General features: G+C 42.9%; 2 protein-coding genes across 3 annotated transcripts in view; one reads left to right on the forward strand and one right to left on the reverse strand.

The window, feature by feature from the left end:
- LOC138982980 (uncharacterized) overlaps positions 1 to 7,548 on the forward strand; it is a 12,395-nt gene extending 4,847 nt beyond the window's left edge. Inside the window, exons 5-7 of the mRNA XM_070356373.1 lie at positions 164 to 278; positions 2,590 to 2,675; positions 6,123 to 7,548. Of these exons, the coding sequence (XP_070212474.1) occupies positions 164 to 278; positions 2,590 to 2,675; positions 6,123 to 6,325 (404 nt within the window). The 3' untranslated portion in view covers positions 6,326 to 7,548. The remainder of the gene's footprint in view (positions 1 to 163; positions 279 to 2,589; positions 2,676 to 6,122) is intronic.
- Positions 7,549 to 8,925: 1,377 nt separating this feature from the next.
- LOC138982990 (neuropeptide receptor 15-like) overlaps positions 8,926 to 17,500 on the reverse strand; it is a 9,221-nt gene continuing 646 nt past the window's right edge. Inside the window, exon 2 of one of the 2 annotated variants that reach the window (XM_070356388.1) lies at positions 8,926 to 11,228. In XM_070356388.1, coding sequence (XP_070212489.1) covers positions 9,586 to 10,701 — 1,116 coding nt within the window. In that variant the 5' untranslated portion in view covers positions 10,702 to 11,228 and the 3' untranslated portion in view covers positions 8,926 to 9,585. Of the gene's footprint in view, positions 11,229 to 11,803; positions 15,917 to 17,500 lie in introns of those variants that run through there. The other variant, XM_070356381.1, reaches the window with a different exon arrangement.

Genomic DNA, 17,500 nt, shown 5'->3' on the forward strand with positions numbered 1-17,500 from the left:
CGAGTGTGTGTGTGTGTGTGAGTGTGTGTGTGCGTGTGTGCGTGTGTGTATGTGTAACGACGACGATGATTATGATGGTGATGATATTAACGAAGAAGATGAAGACGAAGACAATGGCGATCATTACAACAACAACAACGATGCTGTCTTCCTTGTTTTGTAGAGCTGGACATGGAGTGTTTGAAAGCGTTCTACATGATGGCGGATGAGTGTACACAATATCATCGTCGTGCTGCTAACTTCATCTCCTCCACGGACACCAGGGCTATCATGTGCGCGTAAGTATGGCACAGGAAATTGTATCTGGTTTCTATGCGTAATTTGATTGACCACACGGTCAGATGTTGTTCGTTCAGTTGTTCGTTCATGGGCTGAAACTCCCACGGCTTTTACGTTTATGACCGTTTTTACCTCGCCATTTAGGCAGCCATACGCCGCTTTCGGAGGAAGCATGTTGGGTATTTTCGTGTTTCTATAACCCACCGAACTCTGACATGGATTACAGGATCTTTTTCGTGCGCACTTGGTCTTGTGCTTGCGTGTACACACGGAGGTGTTCGGACACCGAGGAGAGTCTGCACACAAAGTTGACTCTGAGAAATAAATCTCTCGCCGAACGTAGGGACGAACTCACGCTGACAGCGGCCAACTTATGGTGCGCCAAATTGATATTACTATCGTTAACTGTTATATAGGGTTTTGAAACTATCGTTAACTTTTATACAGAGTTTTGAAACTATCGTTAACTGACTGTTATGTAAAGTTTCGAAACTATTGTTATCTGTTAGATAGAGTTTCAGAAACTCTATATAACAGCTAACGATAGTTTTATCAAAAGCGCGTCAGTATCGTTCCCAAATGGGAAAACCCTGAAACTGCCATTGCAAAACTGTCTTTTTGCTACGAAATGTACATTTTAACTAGAAACACAATTTAAAAAACTACAACATTAGTTATTGACCGTTCTTCTGTTGTCGTCTTCTCAAATCATTGTTGAGTTTGTTTAATATTAGCTTTATCATATCATTTGTACTTTCGGCCGTACCGTTTTCCACGTGTGCGGTTTGAAGACGGTAGGCCTACTGATATTCGCGGAAAAGACCATGACAGACGCACTACACAAAACAGTGGGTTTTTTTTCAAAACAAACACAAAACAACGTGACATCCCCCACGACGCGTTTTGGAAAACACTGCATGCTTTCGCATCGTGTTTTGGGTACTGGACGGGTCAACCTGACACTGACCGTTGCCCACTACATGCATGCCAGCCGCCGTACAAACTGACCCGCACCACAGCGCGATAGCTTGAACTGACGGGTCAAGCTGACACTGACCAATATTTCTGTGAAAACAGGAAGCGTGCTAGCTGTAACGAAGATTTGATTACTTGATTAAACGAACCAGCGAAATGATGGACTTATCAGACGACAGTTAGTTGAATATGATAAACTAAATGTTGTAGTAATCTAGTGGAAATTCGCTCGAACGAAACGTTCAGCAGCCATTTTGCCGGCATCGAAACATCCGACCACGCCATCGCTATTTTTAGAAACTCTATATAACAGTTAACGATAGTAATATCACTTGCGCGCACCATGCCGCCGTTTTGCGAAACCCTCGTTATCTGTTATTCATAGTTTTAGCAATAGCGCGCACAAACGCGCTATTGATATAACTCTAAATAACAGTTAACGATAGTTTCGAAACTCTATTTAACAGTTAACGATAGTTTCGAAACTCTTTATAACAGATAACGATAGTTTCGAAACTCTATATAACAGTTAACGATAGTTTCAAAACCCTTTATAACTGTTAACGATAGTAATATCAATTTGGCGCACCATACCAACTGGATACAAATCCAGCGCGCTACCGACTGAGCTACATCCCCGCCAGATTGAGAGTGTATCTCCAGAACACCAGATAGAGAAAATGTGATCAGGTTACAGTTGTGAAAAATTATTTTAGTCTGAACATTTCGTGACAAATGTAAAGATACGCGGAGAGATTGTCTGTCAGTGTCGACGTCGATTGTACTCATTATGCTTTCGTGCTTACTGCGTTATTCACACTTGACTTCCATTAATTATCATGCGTACTTTCCTATCGACCGCCTTTTATTCAACCTATGCGATTTGAAACTTTGTGGGAAAACACACAGACATACACACGCACACAGACACAAACAGACACAGAAACAGACACCGATACAGACACACACAAACACAGGCACACATACACACACGCACACTCACACGCACGCACACACACATACACATACACACACATACACATACACACACACAAACACACACACACACACACACACACACACACACATACACACACACACACCAGACAAAAACACAGACATGCACACGCACACAGACACACAGACACACACAGGCACACGCACACACACACACATACACACACACTATCGCACACACACACACACACACACACACACACACACACACACGCACACACACACACACACCCCTCCCCCACTTCCACTCCCACCCCCACCCCCACAAACATTTAGATTAAAGAATAGCAATAATTCTCGCATTTTCTCTGTTCACAGTACCGAAGACCTGAAGTATGACTGCGTGGAGGTGCTGATGAAACCAATGTGCGGGGACAACACAACACACGTCTTTCTCCAACAAAGTAAGAAGTCTGAACTTGCTTGTCTCCCTTTGCTTCCTTAATAACGCATGTCTTCATTCCAGCGTCGCGGACGACGCTGGTATCTGTGGTTGGGAAGAACGTGCCTGTGGAGAATTAGTCTCCAAGCCAAAGCGCGCTGACTCTCCAAGCCAAAACAATTTCAAAGCTGAAAAAAAATGTACAATTTACGCGAAACGATTAAACACAGCTTTCGGGTGTTTTTTTTTAATCTAAGATGTACATAAATATACCACTCCGACCATAAGGAAAAGAAAACAAGTCGCGTAAGGCGAAAATACAATATTTAGTCAAGTAGCTGTCGAACTCACAGAATGAAACTGAACGCAATGCCATTTTTCAGCAAGACCGTATACTCGTAGCATCGTCAGTCCACCGCTCATGGCAAAGGCAGTGAAATTGACAAGAAGAGCGGGGTAGTAGTTGCGCTAAGAAGGATAGCACGCTTTTCTGTACCTCTCTTTGTTTTAACTTTCTGAGCGTGTTTTTAATCCAAACATATCATATCTATATGTTTTTGGAATCAGGAACCGACAAGGAATAAGATGAAAGTGTTTTTAAATTGATTTGGACAATTTAATTTTGATAATAATTTTTATATATTTAATTTTCAGAGCTTGTTTTTAATCCGAATATAACATATTTATATGTTTTTGGAATCAGCAAATGATGGAGAATAAAATAAACGTAAATTTGGATCGTTTTATAAATTTTTATTTTTTTTTACAATTTTCAGATTTTTAATGACCAAAGTCATTAATTAATTTTTAAGCCACCAAGCTGAAATGCAATACCGAAGTCCGGGCTTCGTCGAAGATTACTTGACTAAAATTTCAACCAATTTGGTTGAAAAATGAGGGCGTGACAGTGCCGCCTCAACTTTCACGAAAAGCCGGATATGACGTCATCAAAGACATTTATCAAAAAAATGAAAAAAAAGTTCGGGGATTTCATACCCAGGAACTCTCATGTCAAATTTCATAAAGATCGGTCCAGTAGTTTAGTCTGAATCGCTCTACACACACACACACACACGCACACACGCACACACACACGCACATACACCACGACCCTCGTTTCGATTCCCCCTCGATGTTAAAATATTTAGTCAAAACTTGACTTGATTTATATAAAAAGACACACACAACACAAAAAAAAGACCGAGAGGAGCCGAGTCAATCCGAGACCAACCGAGAGGACGTGTTTCGCGCCGTTTCGACGTCGTTTGTTCAGATGCGGCCGGTTGGATCAGTTGCACAAGAAAAGATCTTCAACAATCCCGATCATCATCATGGTACAATAATGTTTTGTGCGCCCCCATGTATGTGTTCTGTGCTAATAATGCACGGTTGTGAAATGTCCGTACACATTTTGTGGCACTATGTAATTGTTAGTGCATCCTCCTGCGGATGCTTCGTGCTAAAAATGCACTTCCATTAAAATATTGTACGCTCATGTCAGTAATATATTTTCAATTGTTTCTCTGTCAATTTCAAGTGTTTGTTTCCAATTACTTCAGTATCTCCCTGTTGCAATTCCAGGTGATTCATTATGCATGTGCCAATTTGAGGTGTTTAATTCTGATTCCTGTATTTACAGTGTAAAATTAAAACTATTGTTTTCAAACATTCCTATGACACCTGGTAATGGTTCTGTGGTTTTGTTTTTAATTTGTATTTTGTTTTTCTGCAATAAATATTTGAAATGGATCTGAGGCCGACTTACTACTTTTAGCACTCTTTTTCACCACATTCCCACGTACAGATATTGCAATATCAACTTTTCCTTTCTACCTGTTTCAAACAAGCTCTATTTTTTAATTAAAAAGTTTTTACTAAATGTCTTAACATAGAGGGGGGAATCGAGACGAGGGTCTTGGTGTATGTGCGTGTGTGTGTGTGTGTGTGTGTGTGTGTGTGTGTGTGTGTGTGTGTGTGTGTCTGTGTGTGTGTGTGTAGAACGATTCAGACTAAACTACTGGACCGATCTTTATGAAATTTGACATGAGACTTCCTGGGAATGATATTCCAGGACGGTTTTTTTTTTTATAAACGTCTTTTATGACGTCATATCCGGCTTTTTTGTACAAGTTGAGGCTGCACTGTCACACCCTCATTTTTCAATCAAATTGATTGAAATTTTGGCCAAGCAATCTTCGACGAAGGCCGGACTTCCGTATTGCATTTCAGTTTGGTGGCTTAAAAATTAATTAATGACTTTGGTCATTAAAAATCTGAAAATTGTAAAAAAAATAAATAAATTATAAAACGATCCAAATTTACGTTCATCTTATTCTTCATCCTTTTCTGATTCCAAAAACATATAAATATGCTATATTTGGATTAAAAACAAGCTCTGAAAATTAAAAATATAAAAATTATGATCAAAATTAAATTTCCGAAATCGTTTTAAAAACTATTTCATCTTATTCCTTGTCGGTTCCTGATTCCAAAAACATATAGATATGATATGTTTGGATTAAAAACACGCTCAGAAAGTTAAAACGAAGAGAGGTACAGTAAAGCGTGCTATGAAGCACAGCGCAACCGTTACCGCGCCAAACAGGCTCGTCACTTTCACTGCCTTTTGCACTAGCGACGGACTACGTTCAGTTTCATTCTGTGAGTTCCACAGCTTGACTAAATGTAGTAATTTCGCCTTACGCGACTTGTTTTTTCTTGTGGCTGTTTGATCAATTCATAGCAAGCATTGACTGAAATAAACAATTTATATATCCAGCACAACATGCAATTCATTGACTTTTGACCCTAACCTTTTAACACTTCCCAAAATAAATCTTTGGTGGACATTGCATCGACGCTGTTCATTTTGAATGAACATTTTTCTTGTTACTTGATTTGCAAACCGAAGCAGGACTGGTGACTGGCAAGATTAGTGTTTTGGGCGCAAGCACAGCAGAAGCATGATAAAGTAGTGTTGAGCCACTGTTGTGGCCATTTGTTTGCCGAGAAGTTTAAGGTTTATTGGGTGTTTTTTTAAGACAGATGTGTTGCTGAACGGACGAACTTGTATGTTTGTATGTGTGACTTTTTTCAGGTCTCATCTATGTCCTTCTACAGCTGTTCCTATCTTCGTGTGTATGTTTTCTAATTTGTGAATGCGTACGTGCGCGCGTCTGTGTGTGCCGATTGTGCCGATTTGTGTGTGTGTGTGTGTGTGCCAGTGTGTGTGTGTGTGTGTGTGTGTGTGTGTGTGTGTGTGTGTGTGTGTGTGTGTGTGTGACACCGTCCGTCTGACCACCCGTCCGTCCTTCCGTCTGTCTGTTTGTCTGTCAGTCTGTTAACATGCATGTTTAGGTGTATAACAAGGGAGGCGTTACAGACAAGCTGAGAGATAGACCGATCGAATAAGTCAGAAATTTGTGAAGATGCACGCTGTATAACAGGTACACATGTACCGTTGTTTCAGTGGACATGTACACGGTGAACCCTAGTTGCGTGAACGACTCTCGCCCGTCCAGACAGCGCAGCCGTTACTTCGCCGCCTTGGTTCACGACGACAATGATAACGGCGATGACGATAATGGAAAAGGGGAGGCAACTCACACTACACCAACCATCATCGCCACTGTGTTCGTCTTGGCGGCTGTCTGTGTTCTGAACCTCTTTTAGAGAAAGGAAACGCATTATTTATTGTCAGAGTTTTATTTAGTAATTTATTTGTTATGAAAATCATAATGTCATATTGCAATTGATATTTTATCATTTATTTATTTGTTTATCTATGTATTTATTTATTTATTTCATTTCCGATGTTTTCGTCATGACGGCCGTCTGGTGTTCTGAATCTGTTCAAGAGAAACGAAGCGGATAAGTTATCGACGGCGTTTTATATATTCATGAGTTTAAAATGATTATAAAAATATAACATCGCAATTTATTTAATTATTTATACTTTTTTTTTTTTTTCCTCTCCGCTTTGTGTGTCATGGCGGTCGTCTTTATTCTAAATCTTTGGTTGTTTTAGTAGGCTATATTAGATCAATTTAAGAATTTGACTTGTTTTATTGATTCTCTTTTTTTAAATTGTTGCACTTATTTATCTGTTTATTTATTGATTGATATTTATTCATGTATTTAGTTATTTAGTTATTTGTTTAAAAAAAGTTAGGATAAGGATTTTAGTTTTACTATTACTACGATGACGACGACTACTACTACTATACTACGACTTCAACTACAGTTGTGTTATGACTTCTACGACTACTGCTACTGCATCTTCTTCTCCGTCCCGTTTGTTTGGTTTGTCGATACTTTCTACTGTAGTATGTTAAAAGTGTAGATCATGCATGTGTGTGTGACATTATTGTTATTGACACAAGTTGTTGTTTTTCCATTTAATTGCTCTCTATTTGCTCGAGAAAAAAAATTCTTTTCTGTAGGTATTCGTGATACAGCATTACACTGACATATTGTCGGTAATTATCGAAGTTTATTGTGATTTAAAGTATGTACTGAATGCGAGTTTACATCCATAGATACTGGAATATACTTCGATGCAAAAAGAAACATCCTAAATAACCTGTACCCTTTGTTTTTTGTTTTTTATTTTATTGTTACAAATGTCAGTTACATTCGTTTAACAGAGGAGTGTTTTAAACAGTATCAGCAGCAAACGTGAACATGTTAAGACAAGTTTCACTTGGTTTTGCGGGAAGTTGCCCCAAGCGTTTGAAGCGCATTGACAGCACTAAAACCACAGCCAATTTTCCCGCTCTGCTCAGGTCCAAACCTTGTTGCATAATATCTTGCTCATGTTTTAAATGATAAATCAGCATTATCGTTACGATTGAATTTATATTTTTTCCAAAACTGTTATGACTTGTAGCTGTGGTGAAAGGGTAGGGGGAATGGGAGGGGTGGGGGGGGGGGGGGGGGGTCGGTGGTGATGTGGTTGAGAGCTGGAGCAAAGGAGGGAGTGGGGAGGTTGAAGATGTCGAGAGGGGCTTGGGATGGAGTGATAACTTTGCCGTTTTAGATTTTTTTTTTTTAAAGCTGTTCATATTACCCTACTAATTTGCGAATTATCACTTTCTCGTTGATGTCATTGTTGTCTCGAAAACTTGGATACAAAATTCAATGGCCAAAAACCAAGGACTGTTTTAATATTATTTTATCAAACCATTTCCTGGATCCACGTTTGATTTCAAATGACTTACTATGTGATATTTGTGGAGCTACTATTGTACTCACGAAGTCAATTCTACTCTACTTTTTGACATACAACAACATCTTAAAGGTACTGAACTTGTCAAATCCAGGTGCACGGAGCCCCTGGGGCTTTTAGTCATACCTCAGGCAGCTATCCGTTAGAAGAACTACCGAGTTTCATTGACTTGCACCCAAAGAGTCAAGAACTGGGTTTTTTTGTACGAATTAATTTCGTACTCGGACCCGGCTGGTCTTGACCTATTTTTGGATCTAAATTTAGATCAGATAGATCACCACATCATGCACAAAAAGACACGTCACTAGCAAACTATGTCAGACGTCATCATGAGTTTGTGTAAAAAAAAAATGGAGGCCGGAATCACTCAGTTGAATCGAACTCAGACCAAACACCACGTAATAACTAGGTTAATTTATGCACTCGCGTGAACAAGAAACTGTCAAGCTTCACAGATGTCGTCGTTGGGTAGTTTTGGGTTTGTTTTACTACCATAGGAGGATTTTTGAACTGTAAATGCACTCAGCTGCAACAAAAACGCAAAACGAAGGCTGTGAGCTGCACTGTGCCTTTAAAAAAATGCAATTCGATAGGCTGATACTGATAATCAAACAGATACTGGTTTTATGCTTTTAATACTAGCGAACGCATGGCTTAGTAGTTCACAGCAGTTTACATTGCTTGCTTGTGTGCAAGTAACTTTGATGAGTTCTAACTATCAGTCGATCTGATTTAGTTTCAGTTCTCTAACACTGTCTTCTTTTTCACTGTTGTAGTTGTATGTCAATGATAAAGATATACATGCATTTCAAAAACAAATCAGAATGACAGCGATATATCACACACGCACACAGACAGAGACGGAGAGACACAGAAACAATCAACATCAGCACTCACGAACGCACAAACGCACGCACACACTTACGTGCGCACACACACACACACAAACACAAACACACACACAAACACACACTCACTTACATACACACACACACACACACACACACACACACACACACACACACACACATTGTGACGCACAGAGTTTCCATGCCAGTAAATGGTTTTTTTAAAAAGGCACACAATCAACTTCAAACGTACAATATATTCCCACGAACTGCTTAGTAGATGAAATATAAATAAACTTCAATCATACAGGGAATGTCTTTGTGAGTGTGTGAGTGTGTGTGTGTGTGTGTGTGTGTGTGTGTGTGTGTGTGTGTGTGTGTGTGTGTGTGTGTGTGTGTGTGTGTGTGTGTGTGTGTTTGCGTGTGTGTGTGTGTATGTGTGCGCGCGTGTGTGTGTGTGTGTGTGTGTGTGTGTGTGTGTGTGTGTGTGTGTATGTGTGTGTGTGTGTGTGTGTGTGTGTTTGTGTTTTCTATGGGTCTGTCTATGGGTCTTCCTGTGTCTATGTTTGTCTATCGTGTGTCGGTCTTAGTGATTGACTGTGTGTCTGTTTGATGGCTATATATATATTAGAATCATAGGAGCTGGGTTTGGTTGAGAACAAAGATTTAATTCGTCTTTCATGTCATCAAAAGTCATCTTCGTTAGGAGAAAAATGGACCCCACAAGTAAAGCTATACACGTTTGCGGTTAGTCTTTGAAGCGCTGATGTGAGGCAGTTTGTGCAAGCAGCAACACCATAGTGATTAGATTGCGGGCTAGAAAAAGTCAACAAGAACTTAAATGCAGCTTTTCCCCCTCACACGCTCATGTTCTTGTAGGACACGGACGGATCAAAGCGTGGCACGTCCTTGACCCTCATGACGACCTTCTTGCCGAAAGTCAGGAGGTCACGGGCGCGAGCTCTGACGTCCGGCAGCATGAGAATCCAGAGCAGAGGCAGGAAGGTGGACTTGCTCTCGCCCAGCCAGGCCAGCGAGAAGTTGAGCAGCAGCCAGGTGGGAACCCCGGTCAGCATGCCCTCGTAGCGGAGGATGAGGGAGAAGACGTGTCGGGGGCCGATCAGCACGAAGGTCATGATGGTGGCCGCGATGTAAGCGCTGGGACGGTCGTGGCTGGCCGCGGAGTTGGACGAATCTAGCGTGGTGATGGTAGGGGGCATGCTGGGCGTCACAGACTGAATTCCCCATCCTCCTCCTCCTCTTCGGCAGAGGACGCAGCCCGAGACGGCGAGGAGGATGAGAGCAATGAAGCAAGGCAGGAAGAAGAAGAGGAGGTTGCAAGCCAGGAGCGCCCACTGCGTCAGGATGAAGGGGCAGCTCCTATCGCTCCACACATGACGATGGAAGTCGTGCAGTCCTCTGAAGACGATGGGCGTGATGACCACCACCGACGTCACCCACGGCAGCAGCAGCACCACCGCCACCACCACCCTATCCAGGCGCCTCTTCCAGGTTGAGATGGAAGTGGTCAGGGCGGAGGTGAGGAAGGAGGTGAGGGGCATGTCCAGGCGACACAGGCGGGCCAGCAGCAGCGCGTCCAGACACACCACGCCCCAGGCGCTGACGAAGTTGAAGGCGAAGAAATGCAGGAGCTGGACGACGATGTGAGGGTAGCACCCGTAGCTCCAGTCCTTGTGCAGCGCGTTCACCACGCTGAGGGGCTGGAAGATGCCCACCACCATCAGGTCCGCCACGGCGATGTTCACGATCAGCAGGTTGCGGACGTCCTTCCGCAGGGTCTTGCTGCTCAGGACGATCAGCAGCAGGAAGACGTTGAAGAGGACGCCCAGAACGGTGTCCACGATACCTGTGAACGCCACGAGCTTGACGCCCAGGGCGAAGGTCCGGTGCAGGGAGGAGTCCATGGAGCCGTTGGTCAGGTTGCCCCACGAAATGTTGCCTAGTCTATCCATTGTACCCACCGGGTTTGCTGCGTCAGAACGGTTTGCCGTTTCCAGTCTCCGGGATATTTTCTCTGGAAGGTGTCAGATGTTTTCTCTGGAAGGTGTCAGATGTTTTCTCTGGATGGTGTCAGATGTTTTCTCTGGAAGGTGTCAGATGTTTTCTCTGGAAGGTGTCAGATGTTTTCTCTGGATGGTGTCAGATGTTTTCTTCTATTCTGGTAGTGTTCCGTTCTTAGCATACGCGCACGGGGGAATTTAATCTTCAAAAAAGAATGCTGTGCTTTTGGACAGTCCACGTACTTTTGGTGGAAAATGTTAGTTTTGCATCATCCTTTCTACATTTGTATTCTGCACAATAGACGTCGGTCTTTTAGCATTATGGTTTTGCTTTTTTGTGTTGCCACTTGATTTTTCAAAATCTCACCGTTATCCAAGTAGTTCCGATGATTACGTTGGGTAATTCCTGTCGGCAAGTCTTTCAGTCGTCTTTTGAGGACGGTGTTGGTAGCCGCGCCACCGAAGAGATGCACAGGGATCTGGGAAGAGAAGACAGACGATGTTGAGATGACACAGTTGGGAAGCTTGGACGTACGACGCAAAACATACACAGCTCACAGATTCGAAAAGGGGTGCTCATGTACTGGTTAATCCATGCTTGAAACTGAAACAGTCTCCGCGTCTTGCCGAATTGTATTCTGAGAGAGAGAGAGAGAGAGAGAGAGAGAGAGAGAGAGAGAGAGAGAGAGAGAGAGAGAGAGAGAGAGAGAGAGAGAGAGAGCGAGAGAGAGAGTGAGAGAGAGAGTGTGAGAGAGAGAGAGAGAGGGTGAGAGTGAGAGAGTGAGTGAGAGAGAGAGTGAGAGAGAGAGAAAGAGAGAGAGGGAGAGAGAGAGAGAAAGAGTGAGTGAGAGAGAGAGAGAGAGAGAGAGAGCGTGAGCGGGAGAGAGAGAGAGAGAGAGACAGACAGACAGACAGACAGACAGACAGGCAGACAGAGACAGACATACACAGAAAGACACAGAGAGACTAAAAGAAGCGCATATACGTGTCACACAACAAAAGGCACACGCATTCTGGTTCACATGAATGCAAATGAAATTGTGAAAGGCCAAACTAATGTTCATTGCTGAGTTTATGTTTTCATGGAAGTGAAAAAAAAAACGTAACGTGTGACACAGACATAACGAGGCATATCTATTTCCACAAAGGAACAAGCAAATATGATTAACTAAGCAAACTAAAATAAACAAAATAACGACGACATAATCGGGTGTTTTTTCTCAAAAGATTGTGGAAGAACCACTGCCCTAAGATATCCATCGAGCCCAAAGTAGCGAAAGCATACACACAAATAAACAGAACTCTTAAAACAACACATGCGATGTATTACGGTATAATTGTGGAATTATGCTAGATAGATAAACAAGCAACAACAAAAACTAAATAAGCATACACACACAAAAACCAAATTCACAAAGGAACAAGCAAACAAGATACAAACGAACAATCAACCAAACAAACAACCATACAAACAACTAAACTGACCAAGAAGTAGCAGAAAAAGAAAACATACATGAACAAATATTATCCAAAAGAACGTTAAAATGAAAATGAAAATCAGCTCTGTTCCATCATCTCTGTATCTCTAGTCATGTTAATCAACGCATCAACTAAAGTATTAATGTTAAGGTGGAGATTAAGTCAACTAATACCTACGAAAGTCACAGTTTTTAATTGCATCTTGCGTCTTCGTTTCTTGACCGGGGCGGGGATGTAGCTCAGTCGGTAGCGCGCTGGATTTGTATCCAGTTGGCCGCTGTCAGCGTGAGTTCGTCCCCACGTTCGGCGAGAGATTTATTTCTCAGAGTCAACTTGTGTGCAGACTCTCCTCGGTGTCCGAACACCCCCGTGTGTACACGCAAGCACAAGACCAATTGCGCACGAAAAAGATCCTGTAATCCATGTCAGAGTTCGGTGGGTTATAGAAACACGAAAATACCCAGCATGCTTCCTCCGAAAACGGCGTATGGCTGCCTAAATGGCGGGGTAAAAAACGGTCATACACGTAAAATTCCACTCGTGCAAAAAAACAACACGAGTGTACGTGGGAGTTTCAGCCCACGAACGCAGAAGAAGAAGAAGAAGAAGAAGTTTCTTGACCAGCACTCTTGATTTTGGTCCCGTTGTGTTCCTAAGACTCTGCTCTTTCCTTTGATAATATAAGGCTTACTGTGTATACGTGGATCAAACACGTATAAGTCGTTAATAAATGAAGTAATTAGGTTTTTTTCCGGTTCAGGTAAATACTGTGAACAATTGGAATCTAGCAGTGAGGAGGGCATCACCGCAACAGTTAGTCTACATATTTGTGTACCTGTGTTTGTATGTTTGGTTTTGATTATCTGTTAGACGAAGTAGATATCGGCAAAATAGTAATTGTGGCCGCCATTTGCATTTCATATTTTTCCAAATATGTACTTCCTCTAGCAGATAATCAAAACCCAACATGCAAACACGGGTACATAAGGATGTAGATTAACTGTTGCAGTGATACCCTCCTCATTGCCAGATTCCAATTAGCCACAGTATGTAGCTAACTCGAAAAGAAAAAAATTCTTCATTCATTAGCGACTATCGCGTGTTTGACTCCGTTATACAAAGTGAGCCTGATACCAAAGGTAAGTGCAGAGTCTTTTTGGAACACAACAGGACCAAAATCCAGAGAAGTAGACAAGGAACCATGACGCACGAAACAATTGAAAACTGTGTCTTTGGTGCGTATTAGTTGACTCTACCTCCACATTATCCATGGTGACAACAAGCAAAATCGTCGGTTCATACAAAAACGTTCCAAGAATAAAAATTCAACACATGAAGAACAGCACAAACACCAAGTTAGGTAAGGTTATACGATACTGTCTCCATTTTAACATCATACAAGCGTTCTTTCCACAAGTGTGTTAGTGTGTCGGGGGGGGGGGGGAGGGGGGTCTGTCCGTCTGTCTATCTCGCTATCTGTCTAAAAGATCGCTATGATATGCTAACAAATGTAAGTGACATTCTTCTGAGAAACCGCTACCTTATTTCCAATCAAGATGTTGTTGCATACGGTCGGTGAATAATATAATTTCAGTCCTATAACTGTTCTGACCAGTTGTTGTTGACGGGTGTTATAGGTCTGCGTAGAGTTTCATATTTTTCTGAAATATATGAATTGTCGTCTTGTCTGACAGTAACATTTTCATTAAAACAGGAGCAAAGAATAGGTCAACAGTTCATGCCCTCCCCCTCCCCACCCCACCCCTTTTCTTCACACCGCCTCCTCTTTTCCTACTCATCGTGCAAGTCTCTGAAGGCCACATGGGGCACGGTTGTCTCCCCGGAGCTTTTGGGGGGCGACCTGAACGGGCAGAGAGCCAGGCAGCACGGTAGCTTCGCTACCAGCTCCACCAGTCGCTCCTTGAGGTCCTGGAAGAGCCACAGCCACAGCGCGGCCAGCACGATGGGCAACAGCTCGCTGAACAGCTCCATGGTGACGCTGAGAGACACTGCCGTCCTCCACGACAGGGTGAAGGGAAGCCGGCTGGCGTAGAAGATGTGCTCCGGGGCGTGGAAGCACAGGATCATCACGCCTGTCAGCTCGAACACCAGGGGAGCTTCGACGTCGTCCTCGCCGCCCTCCACCAGCTCCGCCCCCATCTCCCCCCCGCCCCCTCGCTGGACGCCCCCCGACTTGCTCTGGCGGCGGTGGAGGACCATGATGGCGATGGTGAGAGCGACGATGACCAGCGCGGGGAGGAAGAAGGACAGCATATTGTCCAGCACCGTGGCCCACCTCTCCAGGATCAGCGGGCAGCGGCTGTCCGTCCAGATCAGGTAGGCGTGCTTGTGCAGCCCGCCGAAGACCAAGGGCACCATCACCACCACCGCCGTGATCCAGGGCGACGCCACGAACAGCGGCGTCACCGCCCGCAGCACCCAGGCCGGCAGCCTCATCAACCACTGCGGACCCTCGTAGCGCAGGAGGCGGAGCAGGTAGTGCAGGATAAGCACGACGACGCCCCAGATGGACACGAAGTACTGCACGTAGCGCACCAGCAGACTGCGCACCACGTGGAAGTAACACCCGTGGCTCCACTGCCTCTTGGACGCGTAGTCTGCACTGAAGGCCGTGTCGAAGACCCCCAGCATCAGGAACACTGCCACCAGGCTCAGCAGCAGCTGGTTCCGTGGTCTGCTCCTCAGCGGCGACGACGACAAGATGACGACGAGGACGAGCAGGTTGAGGCCGAGGATGAAGACGGAGAGCACAGAACTGACGACCTCTACTGTGGTGTAGACGGTGCCCCAAAAACTATCGGCCCTGTTTATGGTGGGGTGTTTCCACAGATCCGTGGTGTTGGAAGCGAAGGCTTGGGTGGCGTTGGTGATGATGGCGCTTGCGGTTGTGGCAGGAGTCGTGAACACTGCCTTTGTTGCCATGGTGGATTGCTCTTCAATTCAAAGCTTCAGTGTAGAAGCCCAGGAGCACACGTTACTGAGAGCAAAAGTGTCGGCGAGAAAGCCTTATTTTGGCATTCGCACTCTTTTTATTATTTGTTTCTTTGTTATCTCATACACAATTGTTGTACAGCGCAATAGACTGCTCTTCAGTTCAAAGCTTTGATATCTGTTTGTGCTTCTATTCGCTCTTTTTGTTATCTGACATATATAGTTAGGTTGTAAAGCGTAGTGGATTGCTTTTCAGTTCGAAGCTTGTAAAAACGTGTGCTACTCTCATGTGTGGAAGTCAAAGCTTTGGTTTCTTGCTTTGCTTTTCAGTCTCTGTCGTAGCTTCCTGACACTGAATTGTAGTGAAGCGTATGGTGAGCCCTTTGTGGTAAAATTTGATTAAAACCAACAAAAAAGAAAACCAAGATAATACAGTATTCTCAATCAGTCAATAATAAAACTCCTAATGGCAAAGAAGTCACACACTGACTCCGGCAACCCACACGTAGCAATCATGTTCAACTCTCCAGCAAAGGAAGACCAGCACTCAGAATCACGAAAGAACGGCTGCAGCAAAATCGTGTTTTGGATCCAGCCGAAAGCATGCCATATAAATTTCATCCAGACTGATCAAGTCGAGACAGGTTATTCATCCAGTGAAGAGAAGTATCTTTGACACAGTATGGTAAGCCTGCTGAGCTATAAGCGTTGGTCGTTCCTCGTATAGGGGCGGAACCTGTAAAATATGCATTCCTCTCCAGGCTTGTATTTCTGCGATGTCTCAAAGAATTTAAACATATAATAAATGTTGTTTTGAATAAAGAAACGCCTTATTGTTGTTCACGAAAAAAGTAAAGGAACCTGTACCGCCCTTAAACACAAAACAATAGGAGGGGCGGGCCTATAACACAAACCAAAAAAAAACAAAAACAAAATACACTCAAAAACAACACACAGAAAACAACACACAGAAAACAACAACAACAACAACAACAACAACTACAACAACAACTACAGCAAAGTCAAAAATTCGTTGTTGCCGAAATACTGCCTCCTCCCATGTCACCTACCCCATCCCCTATCCCGCCTTATCCCCCCACAAAAATAAAAGGAGCATTGTACGCGTGTACAAATGAAACTTGTTTTGTTGCGGAAAAGTGACGCAATGTCAATTGACTTTACTCAGTGTTTATTTTTGTGTTAGAGATAGAGACAGAGACAGACAAGACGGACAGACGTGCAAACAGACAGAAAAACAGACACAAAATTGCGAGAGAAAAATCTATAAAAAAAAAAAAGCAAATATATTGAAGACTAATCAAGAAAAGTAACATCATTTCAGGAATTGATGGCAAGTTGAATGTTAATACCAATATGAATTAAAACAAAAACCGACCTGTTTGAACTCGCATTGATCAACAGTTTTCTAAAATCAAAGAGACTGCCAACGTTCCAAAATTCAGAATCAAAAAACAAGAAAGGTAGGTTGTTGGAACGTTTGTTATTGACAAAACAAATAGATAATAAGTAGAGGTTACATGCCGAGTCTCAGTGATTATTAAAAATAATGGTCGAAGTTAGCGGATCATGAAAAATGCGAGCTTTAGCGAGCTTTTTCATGACCGCGAACTGAGACCATTAGTTTTTATAATTACTGAGACGAGGTGTGTAACCTCTTTATTCCTCCTTTCTTCAGTTATTCAAAGAAAAGAGGAGGTTTTTTGCGAAAGTTTGATCGAATCCTATTCACTCAACCAGTCAACCTGCGCAGGCGATCGATTAATGCGCGGTTGTATAGTTCTGTGCAAATCATTCCATTCTGTTAACACTTCTTGTCAGTTTTCCTATTTTGGACTAAAATCAAGTACACAGATATGCTGTTATTCTGCTGTGGCGGCAAAGGCAGATATTGTGTGTTCTGTATATGTTTTGGTATCGCTTAGGATAATGTTCTTTCGTCAAATGGGACTAGCAGACAAACTTTTGCACCCGTGTTCCAACGTTAAAAACTGTATGAAGTTCACTCAGTTTTCTGGGAAAAATAGTGTATGAAACCGCTTTATGTTGTTTAAATTGATGAGATGTGTGCATTTGGTTGCGTGTGATCTGTTTATTAAATGAAATATTGTTGAAAACTGACCGTCGGATTGCAGTCTGTTGTCGAAGAAAGTGAGTGAAAAGAAGGGGAACTACTCTTGTCGCTAGACAAAGTATGAGTTACTGGCCTTGTGAAATTGCTTGTGGTGAACGTTTGAGCACGGCAGATCTAGATTCAGAAAACAACCGAACTCATGGATTTTATATGGAGATTCATGTGTTC

Source organism: Littorina saxatilis, linkage group LG1, assembly GCF_037325665.1.
Source record: "Littorina saxatilis isolate snail1 linkage group LG1, US_GU_Lsax_2.0, whole genome shotgun sequence".
Classification (NCBI taxonomy): Eukaryota; Metazoa; Mollusca; class Gastropoda; order Littorinimorpha; family Littorinidae; genus Littorina; species Littorina saxatilis.